Source organism: Anomaloglossus baeobatrachus, chromosome 2 (assembly GCF_048569485.1).
Source record: "Anomaloglossus baeobatrachus isolate aAnoBae1 chromosome 2, aAnoBae1.hap1, whole genome shotgun sequence".
Taxonomy (NCBI): Eukaryota; Metazoa; Chordata; class Amphibia; order Anura; family Aromobatidae; genus Anomaloglossus; species Anomaloglossus baeobatrachus.
In genome coordinates this window covers 417,940,435-417,952,485 of record NC_134354.1, presented here as the reverse complement: position 1 = coordinate 417,952,485, position 12,051 = coordinate 417,940,435, and the positions used below count along the sequence as shown (strand labels likewise).

The 12,051-nt window shown below is 44.7% G+C and overlaps 1 protein-coding gene across 2 annotated transcripts in view; it reads left to right on the top strand.

The window, feature by feature from the left end:
• The window catches only part of KHDRBS1 (KH RNA binding domain containing, signal transduction associated 1), a 74,371-nt gene that overhangs the window by 43,134 nt on the left and 19,186 nt on the right, over positions 1-12,051 (top strand). For both annotated transcript variants that reach the window (XM_075336147.1, XM_075336148.1), the window contains exon 2: positions 11,637-11,764. In XM_075336147.1, the coding sequence (XP_075192262.1) occupies positions 11,637-11,764 (128 nt within the window). The remainder of the gene's footprint in view (positions 1-11,636; positions 11,765-12,051) is intronic.

The window sequence follows — 12,051 nt, the reverse complement described above, 5'->3', positions numbered from 1 at the left end:
AGTGATGAGGGCAGGCGGGAGTGATGCGGGGAGGACGTGCGGGGCTCGGGCCTATCCCGGCCGGTGGGCTCGCTGAGGGCTGTGCATCGGCGCGGCAGGCCGGCACAATAGCATCTCGTTGTGGGGACACAGCCCACCCTTCACAGGGGCGTCTGCCTTTGTGGGCGCTTCTAATTTTTCCCTCAAAAGAATGGAAGTATATTGAGTAAGAAAAAAAATAAATAAATATATATATATATAATTTTATTTATTTTGAGGTGGGAGGGGTTTAATATTTTCTGCAATTTCATCTCTTTAGAAATGTGCCTGTTTTTTCCTGATTTTGCCCATTTGACGTTAATATCTGTATGAATAAATCAGCAGAGCGCTTAGGAGACAGATCCAGGCGGCCCAGACCCCATCAGTCACTGTGCTTACTGACGCGTGCTCAGATAAGGCCCCTTTCACACCAGTTATTGCCATTAGTCCCAAGCAGTTTTCTCGACGGATCCGTCGCAGATTGTGGTTAAACTGATGCGACGGATCCCTTTTCGGATGGATCTGACTAGCTGGGGGCTAAATAATAATTGGAGCATGCTCAGTTAAAAAAACGTAATCCGTCATTTGACGGATCTTGCGCCCATAGGCTTCTATTCTGCCACATGACGGACGGCGACGGATCCTTCGCTGTCCTTTTTATTTATTTTTTTTATTGACGTACGCAAAAAAAGTTACTTTGTCTTCTGTCAAACAATTTTCGACGGATGAAACGTGAGGCCCATCCGTCGCTAATACCTGTCGATGAGCAGAAAACTGATTCAGTTGCCAATTATGTGTTTTTTGTTTTTTTTTATAAATCGACTGATTGTGATTGACCTCTAAAAACTGATGTGTGAAAGGAGCCTAATTCTGCAGCCATAGACAGGGCAACAAAAGCTCTACCAGGACAATGGCTACATTGATAATGAAACCCAACAGCAAAAAAATAACTCTTTGCCCTGACTACTCATGTTACGCAAAAGGGTTGGAGAAATGTCTGAAGACCGTCCCTTTTAATTTTCCAGTATTTGGTTCTAAGTTTTCTTGTGTTTTACTGTCTTCAGTTTTAGGTGATCATTGGTAATGAGCAGGCTCTACCATGCTCAGGTGCTCAAAATGAGCAGGTCAGACACTCAATGTGCATGACTTGAGTAGCAGGTACAATAGAAGTCAATGGGGGAATGCGAGCATTTTTCTGGAAAAATGCTCGAGTTCGCTATGACTTTCACTATACTTAACTCCATCTGAGTGTCCAAGTGTGCTCCTTATGAGTGCTGAGCATGGTAGTGCCTGTTCATGACTAGTCATCGCTACTGAAGGTATTGAAAATCCCCCCCCCCCCCTCACCTTTATTCTCACTTCCACACTTTGTGAGCCAGTGGCTCCACATCACCTTAAAAGAAAGCACCAGGGAGACTGAATCCCTCAATCTTTCCCTACTGCTAACTTCCTTGTGGGGTGGGGGTATATGTCACCCTAATTGACTCAGGACCTGGGATCCCTTGTCTTGTGAGGGGCTTTATGCCATGGAGGCAAATCCTCAATGCCATTTTGTGAGCTGCTGTAGATATGGGCTCCAGATCTGCTGTCATGTTTTGTGTCCCACATTTTATCCTGATACTAATAGCTCTGCCATGTCTAGTGTGCAAAACAAGTAGATATGTCAATAAAACAAGTAATCTGCTCCAATAATATAAAAAATGATTACATTTTAAAGCATTAAAATCCAAGTCCATGATAAAAAAAAATTGTTGCTAAGCGCATAATAGCCAAAATCACTGAGTCGTACAAAAACAGATTGTGAAATTACATTCTCTATCTGTTTTTCCTTGCAACTCGGTAATTTTGGCTATTATGCATTTATCAACAATTTTTTTTTTATTAAGGACTTTGATTTTAATGCTTAAGCCTTTTTCTATCCAATACAATTTCCTGTTTCGCCCATTGAAAACCTATTATAGGTCGTCATCAGTTATATTTATTCCAGCGTTCGTAAGTGAAAACGGAATCTGCTTAAAGCCATTGGCAGAAGATGAGAATGCGTCTGAAATGGATGTGTACAGCGCCCTTGCCTATGTGCCATCTCCAATTTCTTGTAAGCTCATACTTTTTACTTGTGCGCAGTCCCATTGAGCAAGACCTTCTCCATCTGCTAATGCTAAGTTAGGCTGATGCATTATGTTGGGACCATACCAATGGTCATTAGTTAATTTTATTGAGGCTGGCCTTCCTGATTGATGCAGGCAGCAGTTGGGAGAGAGTGATCCTGTTTGAAAACCCATTAGACAAACATGCCTTACAGTATGTCAAGATTAATGGCACAAACTAATAATCCAGTGAATAAACATGTAGAACTTCTCATCCCTATTTATCACTGTAACTGAGTAAAAAGATGGTTAATCGGCTGATCAGATTCTTCTCTACTGCGGTAGAATTCGTCACTCCATGATTCTGTATGGGAAGAGAGCAGTTGTACCAACAATCGCTCTGGTCTCATCGGTGTTGATTTATTGACCTTTTTATAGGCGCTGTCACAGATAGGCTTGGTCAGTGGCAGTTATTGGGTAGAGATCGGCCTGTCTAAATGGGACTTGTCTACATTTTGCTGTATAAGTCACTTGATCATTACAGTTTGTGTTTAAAGAGTTAGGCTATATGCGCACGTTGCGTATTTGCATGCAGTTACGCTGTGATCTGCACCGCAGTGTAACTTCATGCGTCCCCAGCATAATCTATGAAGATTATGCAGGAGACGTGCGCACGTGGCGTATTATTGCGCAGCGCTTCGGCTGCTGCCCGAAGCGCGCATTCTAAGGCTGCTTTCACACCTCCGGTTTTAGCAGAGCCGGCCAATCCGGCTCTAAAACCTATGCAACGGATGCGGCGACAAAACCACATCCTTTTGCATAAGTTTTTTTACATGCGGCCCGTCCAGTTTTTGCCGCTTGCGGCAGGCTACTGAGCATGCGCAGTGGGGAAAAACGCATGCGGCGGCCGGATGCGATTTTTGACGCATGCGGCGTCCATAGGCATGCATTGCAAATCGCGCCGCATCCGGTTGATGCGTTTTTGTTTTTTTTTTGCCGGACAAAAAACGTGCCAGGCAACGTTCCATCCGGCCGCCGCATCGGCTAAATCTGCCGCATTCGGCAAAAACCGGACGGAACGCAAGCCCATGCAAAAAACGCAACTGGCGGCAAAGAAAAGGTTGCGTTTTTTTATGCAAAGAGCCGGACTGTGCCGCACAGGAAAAAACGGATGTGTGAAAGAAGTGACATGTTACTACTTTCGTGCGCTCTGTCTATGGGAGGGGCTATATGCAGAGCGCATAAAATCTGCTTTTGTTTCTGCAGCGATTTGAAGCGCACGTCTGCTGTTCAAATCGCTGCAGAAATTTCTGCAGGGCCAGTACGCAACGTGCGCACATAGCCTTATTAATGAAATATTGATGACCCATCTGTGAGTGCTCATCCGTATGAGATGGTTGGTGGTGACACCCGGCTCCCCCACAAATTGGCTGGAACTAAATGATGTATGGGGCAGAATTCTTAAGCCCTCAACGTTAGTGGTTGCCGCATTTTCTTTAATTCAAGTGAAATTCATTGCATTGGCCACTAGACAACATAGTGGGCTGCTGAGTTCTGCTCTGCACGCTGCTTGGTTTGGCTGTGGACAGTGATTTTCAAATGTCAGTCGTGTTCTTTCCCGTGGATAGTTAATAAAAAGTTCAGTCCTGGGTAACCCCTCTTCAAAGAGCATCTGTTACCAAGTAAAAACTGGCTTAGCCTTATAGAGGAGGGAGTTCTGTGCCCTAAGATGTCCTAGTATCAGCCACACTCGCAAGCGTCAAATGGAAATTGAAAACCTATCTTGTAAAGAGAGCTTATAGCCTGCAATGATCCTGCTGCCTCCCCCCCATTATCTTATATATGTAAATAGTAGTCTACCAACAAATACCACAGCACTGAGTGCTCAGTTTTATAAGTGAACATTGACAATAGTCTTTGGATTGCATCACTGCTATAAAGACTACTTATGTTTTGACTTTTGGATCAAATTGTGTGAGCCCATCAGCCAGTGACAAGGTGACCTTTTTTAGATGGTGACCTACATTCATGGACTCGCCTCTCCTGGGCCCAGAGCTGCAAATTAATGGGCAGGGTCCAGCTCTCCTGAAGTGTCTTGGAGATGAGTGCTCAGCCAACATGGATGCAGTGTTTTGCTTATAAATGTGTTCTTTTTGCAATAACCGTAAATAGTAACTACACTTAAAATATTTTTGGCGCAAATCGACAGCACAAGTAAAGTTGGTAAAGTACGTGTTTTTGCCAGTATATCAGTCACTTTTCTTCTGCACTGATCATTATAATTTTTTAATTTTGTTTTCCTCTTAATAGTGCTTCTGCTGTTGTGGTAATTTGTGGGTTGTTGTTTTTTTCTTGTCCCCTATGATTCCTGTATATCAGATAAGGTTCCCTGCCTTAAGTATATTTTTAAAATTCTGGACAACCCTATAAAACATGCACCTATTAGGCTATGTGCAAAAGTAGCGTTTATCCCTGCAGAAATTTCTGCAGCGATTTGAACAGCACACGTGCGCTTCAAATCCCTGCAGAAAGAGTCTAATGAAAAAAAAAGCCGATTTCATGCGCTCTGACTGCAGCCCCTGCCATAGACAGAGCGGGGGATGCAGGCAAAGTGCAGGAAAGAAGTGACATGTCACTTCTTAGAACACGCGCTTCGGGCAGCAGCCGAATCGCTGCGCTCTAATACGCCACATGCGCACGTCTTCTGCATAATCTTCATAGATTGTGCTGGGGACGCAGGACGCATGCAGTTACGCTGTGCTGCAGATCGCAGCGTAACTGCATGCAAATACACACCGTGCGCACATAGCCTTAGGCTGCTTTCACACACCAGTTTTTTGCAATCAGGCACAATACGGCGCTTTGCAGAAAAAACACATCCAGGTTTTTTGCTGCTGGATGCGTTTTTCCTCAGACTTGCATTAGCGCCGTATTGTGCTGCATGGCCTTGCGTTGTGTCCGTTTTTGCCGAATGCAGCATATTTAGCCAATGCGGCGGCCGAATGGAACGTTGCTTGCAGCGTTTTTTGTCTGCGGCAAAAAAACGCATTGCACTGGATCCGGCGTGATGCGGCGCGACTTACAGTGCAGGCCTATGGACGCCAGATGCGGCGTCCTGCAGCAAAAAACTGCAACGACGGCCGGATGCAGTTTTTTGAACTGCGCATTCTCAGTATCAAACCATATCTGTCAAACGGACGGGCCGCATGGAAAAGTTATGTAACGGATCCGGGGTTTTTTCGCCGCATCCGTTGCATAGGTTTTTGAGTTGGATTGAGCTGCACTGCAAAAACCGGAGGTATGAAAGCAGCCTAACTCTGAAGGACCGCAAACACTGCAAGCCTCTCATTACTGTGATTTATGGCCTATATTGCCTAGAGTTTCTGGATCTGAAGGAACGGCCTCACAAGGCCCAGAAGAAAAGCCCCTATGGGGATTAATGGACTGGCCTGCGAGGCTAGTACACTGGTGAACGAGGGCCCTCGTAATTCTGGGTTGCATGAATGTTCTTAGTGATGTTTGCTGTTTCCAATGAGAAGAGAATCAGTTATGACTATATAACCTCTTTAATGCTCATCAAAGTCAGCAGATCATTGCCTCCCGCACTGGCTGCTGTTCCACATGCTGGGAATACAAGTCATGGAAGCCTTGCAGTAAATTGGAGGCCTCTGTTGGGCTGCTGCACTCACTGGCTCAGCTTGTCTGAGCCCAATGGCGACTGCTGATTGTTAGGCCATGTAAGCCCAGGCATACACCACCCTGATATCAGCAGGAGGTGAGAATCTGCTTTTATTTTATAAGGGCGACTGTCATTACAAATGAGTTGTCCAGGTAGTTCCCTCATTTATTGAACCTAGTTCTTCAGTGATGAACAGTCATGTAAGCATAAATGCTCATGTTTGGATTGGCTCTTATAGGGTGCTGACTTTTAGAAGGGAAGGCATATATTACTTGCCTTTCTCTAGAAACTGGTCGGATCAGGGGCTTATTTTTGGCTTGGTCTTTATACTCCTTGTTCATGGTGTGCTCTGATCGGGACATCTGTCTCCAGTTGTGGTTGGTGTTGCTTTAGCTCCTACCAGCCCACATCTCTATTATGTGAATGGTCGCTCTGCACACAGCACCGCTTTGTGTTCGCCTCCATGATCCCCCTCCTTCCCAGAGCAGCTGTTCTTTGTCTGAGGTCTGCGAGCATGTGTGGCCTGGCTTCATAGCAGAGAAGAATGTGAAAATTCTACAGATTTACGTTTACTAGCCGCATACTATATTGCACATAGTTATACTCTTAGCTGATTGAATATCTGTTCAGCGATGATTTATGAAACATTTTGGTCATTGTTGGCAGAACCTTTTCTGGTTACAAAGGAGATGGGTTGTCAACAAATTGTCCTTATAATTGATGTAATATGTCTAGTTATAATTTTATCACTGGATATCATTAGCGTAGGAGATTAAGGGGGTTAAATGTTCTGACCTTTATTTCCCCATGCAAAAGGTCTTTGAAATACAAGGTTATTTATAGTTGGATACTTTATTGCATAATGTAAAATGGGTATTTTTAATATCATGCGCTGTATTATTGTGTATCATTTCACTTAATCATGACACTGGTGTATAGGGTCTGATTTTAGGATCAGATCAGTGATTGTAATGGGCTTTTGGCAGACACAAATCTTTAGGGTACATTTACTTTTGACTAGATTTTTCTGGCCCATAATAATGGGGTGTAGCAATAGGGTGTGTTTATTAGTGCCAAAGAATTGACATGATCTTTCTACAATGTGTTTTTAAAAATTGTGCAGAACAAAAGCAACATGCATTATAGCGGTTCTCTGAGAGTTTGCATTAACAATCAATAGGAAGCTTGTGGCAGGCAGATTTAATAAATAGATATTTTTAATACATTTTTTTTTGGGGTGGATTTTGGCAGTCTGTGCCAGAAACTGTATTAACTAAACTGAACATGCCCCTAGAGATTTATTCTGATCTCTGAAGCATGGACTGGACTCCTGCCAAGTAGTTAACATGACAACCAATTACTGTATTTTTCCAAATAAAAGACACAACAATAACCAGAAGTATAAAGAAGAAATAAAATGTATAAAGTATGTTCTGTCAGCCCTGTCCACTGCAGCAGCAAAACCCCCATAAGTCCTTAGCGGAGAGTTCTGATGGAACTTGTTGAATCGTCTGTTCATACTTGTTTACTGTTTTGTCCCCCGTTCAGTGGTCCCTACTGGAGGCAGACACCCAGACATAGTAGACTACACCTGACTGTCCACCCCCAGTAGGAGTGTGGGCCGTGTGCACGATCAAGCACACGGTGACTCCGTCTGCACCATTCTAGTCCATGGCTGCATCGGTGCATACCACTGAATCCAGTTTTGCTGGGGTTTCAGCTAGAAGCCCTGATGGGACCATTAAACGGGGGAACAAAACTGAAGGTGAAAGGGCCCTAAGGCTATGTTCACACAGTGCATCTTTTCTAACCACAAAGATGCAGCGTTTTGGCCCAAAAAAAACGCACCCGCAGCAAAAACGCATGCGTTTTTGATGCATTTTGCCCAATGCGGGTTTTTTTAAGCAAAGTCTGACCTAAAGGGCTCAGACACTGGAAAAACATGGTGCATCTTCAAAGATGCAGACAAAAAAAATGCACAGTGCGGACAGCAAAATAGAAATCTTACTTTGCGGGATGAAGGAAATCCATGCCTTTTGGTGCATCTTTGTGACCTCAAAAATGCAGTAAAAGATGCCCTGTGTGAACATAGCCTAATGCATATACAAAAAGATTTGGGAGTCAGGGAGAAGTCACCAGGAACCCACTTTAAACTAGTCATGAGACCCATTGCCCCGGATCAGCTGTCAACTGCTTTATTTGAATTGCTATAGTATTAGAGTAAAACATGGGCAGCTGCAATAAGCCGTCTTTCATGCTGCAGTGGGTCAGGCAGCATGAATAAGCTGGCAAAGTCCAGTTTAGTCAGCTTTTCTTAGTGTTCATGGGGTAAATGACTCGGAAAATGTTGTGACTAAGGATCCTGTCATAAAGTAAAGGGGTTGTCCACTTGTAGGACAACCCCTTCTGATTCTGCATGGTTCGGTGCTGCCTTCCTTTCCAAATCCCACCCCCCACCCACCTATGGACCAAATGCGCAGTCCTCAGTAAGTGAATGCAGTTAGACCTGATTGGATGCAGGGCTCACATGGAGTCACAAACTAATGTTAGCCCTGAAACAGCGAGCCAAGGCACTGCTGGAAGGGCATCGGTTCTGGAGGAGGGTATAGGCTTTATCATGTTACCTGGGTGAAACATGTGGAATCAGAAGGGATTGTCCTAGTAGTGCACAACTCCTTTAATTTTATCTGTTTGTCGAGAGATTACCCTAAGGTTATTATATATAAGCGTGGTATTTTGATATTTCAGGATGACACATGTTGGTATTGGCTTCTTAAAAGTTTGCTCTTCAGTTAATCCCATCTGTTACGATAAACTTTGCTCTTGTCTATTACATAATTCTCTAGGCGCCAGGGTTGATTCTTCATGGCATTCAATCATGTAAAATGTATAAATACCCTTAGGGTTGTTTTCATCTTTTTTGGTGGGGGTAGCCCCCCCCCCTCCCCCAATGAGGGCAGTGTGCGGATAAAACCTTGCCATCTTGATTTGTCATTGCTACCAGTTCAGTTGAAAACTAAACCAGAGTTTTGTTGTTGTTTTTTTTTAAGCAACGTTAGTGCCAAATATATAGTGACACGAGCAAGGTACACATTTGTACTACTGCTTTGTGGTGATCACAAAGATGCACGTGTTTCGCACCAAAAAAAACAACCCACACCCGCGGCAAGAATGCATCCAAAAAAAGCTTGCATTTTTGCCCAATGCGTTTAAGTCAAATCTATTGACTGGAAGGGCTCAAAAATGCAGAAAGAATTGACATGCTGCATATTTGTGGTCACCACAAAGATGCAGCAATTTGCGCACAGAAAAACTGAAATCTCATAGACTTTTCTGGGGAAGGAAATGCATGCAGTTTTATTACCATAAGGCTGGTTTCACACTACGTCTTTTTAACATCCGTTGAAAACGTTATTTTAGCGGAAGTACGGATCCAGTGCAAATGCGTTTTCATTTCAATGCATTTGCAATGGACTCGCGTTAACATCCGTTCACCTGCGTTTGCGTGCGTTATAGTGAGGATCCAGTGACTTGCAGTTTTTTAACATGTTTCAAAAACGCTACTTGTAGCGTTTTTGAGCTCCGTCCAAATACTGCAAATTGCTGGATCCTGACTATAACGCACGCAAACGCAGGTGAACGCTGGCATGCTGATAGACAGGATCCTGCTTTTGTACTGAGCATGCCCAGAAAGTACTGAGCATGCCCAGAACCAGTCTCGCGTGATCTGTCTATCTCTCTACTCCCTCCCTCACCCTCTCTCTCTCTATCTCTGTCTTTCCCCCTTCCTCTCTCTCCCACCTGAGAGCTGCGGACACTCGTAACCAAGGTAAATATCGCGTAACCACTTCTCTTAGTTACCCGATGTTTACGTTGGTTACGCGTGCAGGCAGCCCGGCTCCTAGCAGCTGCAGACACTCGTAACCAAGATAAATATCGGGTATCCAAGGCCGATGTTTACCTTAGTTACCAGCGTCTGCAGCTGTCAGAAGCCTCCTCCCAGTCTAGTTCCCCTCACTCCTGATCACATGACTCCAATGCCCGCCCCTAAACATCCAGTGCAGGATCCTGCAAAATAACATATGCGTTTGCATACGTTATTTGCTGTAAAAGCAGGATCCGTACTTCCGCTAAAAAAACGTTTTCAGCGGATGTTAAAAAGACGTAGTGTGAAACTAGCCTAACTGCACCCAAAAAAAACACAACAAAAGATGCAGCGTGCACATTAGGAACCTGTCATCAGAAATTTATCTTGAAACCTAAACGTTTCCCCCTCTGCAGCTCCTGGGCTGCATTTTAGCAATGTTCCTGTTGTTTGTGCCCCCTTTCTGACCAAAATAAAGACTTTATAAAGTGGTACCTTTTTTGTATTGAAATCTTGATAATGGTACACGGGGGTGGGCTCTCTGGTGGCCGTTAGTCTGCCTCCTGTCGCTTTAGGCCGTCCCCCATTGCTCCATTTCATATCTCAGGACGCCGCCCACTGCGCCCGAGGTGCTGCACACGCGAGGACCACTGGTCACGTGTGCGCAGGCATGAGGTTATGGGCGGCGCTGAGATTGCATCGCAAGTGCCCGCCCATCATCTCGTGCCCGCCCTTTCCCCTCTGCCTCCAGCGTTCTGCGCTGGCCAGATGACCCGACGTCACCTCTCGTAACCGGTGGTGGCCTGCTCCGCTCCTCCCATTTTTTTTCCGGCTGCAGGGTAAGATGGGAAAGAGGTGACGTCGGGTCATCTGGCCAGCGCTTGCGCAGAACGCTGGTGGCAGAGGGGAAAGCACGGGCACGAGATGATGGGCGGGCACTTACGATGCAATCTCAGCACCGCCCATAACCTCGTGCCTGCGCACACGTGACCAGTGGTCCTCGCGTGTGCAGCACCTCGGGCGCAGTGGGCGGCGTCCTGAGATATGAAATGGAGCAATGGGGGACGTCCTAAAGCGACAGGAGGCAGACTAACGGCCACCAGAGAGCCCACCCCCGTGTACCATTATCAAGATTTCAATACAAAAAGGTACCACTTTATAAAGTCTTTATTTTGGTCAGAAAGGGGGCACAAGAACAACAGGAACATTACTAGAATGCAGCCCAGGAGCTGCAGAGGGGGGAAACGTTTAGGTTTCAAGCTAAATTTCTGATGACAGGTTCCTTTTAAAAGGGATTCTGTCAGCAGGTTTTTACTACCCCATCTGAGAGCTGCATAATATAGACACAGACCCTGATTCCAGCGATGTCACTTACTGAGCTGTTTGCTGTGATAAAATCAGTGTTTTCTCTGCTGCAGATCTAGCAGTTATACAGAGCTCATGAATATGGTGGACTACCTGAAGCACACCAAGTAGTCCTGTAATGACAATCTCCTGCTGATTAATCAGGGATTTTATCAAAACTACACTAAGCAGCCCAGTAAGTGAAACATCGCTGGAATCAGGATCTCTGCCCCTATGTTATCCTGCTCTTAAGATTAGGTGGCAAAAACCTGGCAATACAGAAGTGGTGCTCGTGTTTCTATTATACTTTTTTCATCTGACTGTTCCACTCCTGTTTGTCTTATACATAGTGAGGTAAAAACTCAAAAATACTCAATGTGTGCACGTGGACTAATACAGATTAATTAGATACTTATTGAAGAAATCCTCATGGTGTTTTTTTTTTTTTTTTAATCCGCATTTGTAGTGCTGTTGTAATAAACTACAGGGATTGGGTCCATCTGCCTCCTGTTTGAAAGTTCATGCCATCCTTGCAGCGCTTGCGTAGATTGAACTTCTGGCGTTCTTCAGTAATATGATGGCGCTTGCGCAGACTGACATCTGTTCCAGTAGTTGGTAGTTTATGGATTCCTTTTACTTGCAGAAATTGAAAGACTGAAGAAAGGAGGTGAAGGAAAAAAGGATGAAGACGACGCCTATTTGGATTTGTTTTCACATAAGAATATGAAGCTTAAGGAGCGAATTTTGATTCCTGTGAAATTGTACCCCAAAGTGAGTAATATGGCTTCTTGGGTTTTGCTGTTGCTTGATTGCAATCTATTTAAGTTCTGCATAGAAATGTGTTAGGGTACTTTCACACTTGCGTTTATTTCCTTCGGTTACAATCCGCCCTTTTGGAAAACAGCAAAATCCGTTAACGGATTCCGCTGTTTCCCATAGACTTGTATGGGTGACGGATTGTACCAAAAGGACCTGCGTTGCTTCCGCTGGGCGACGCTCCGTTGCTTCCGCCCAGCGGGAGGAACGCAGCATGTAACGTTACTTTGAGCAGCGGAATC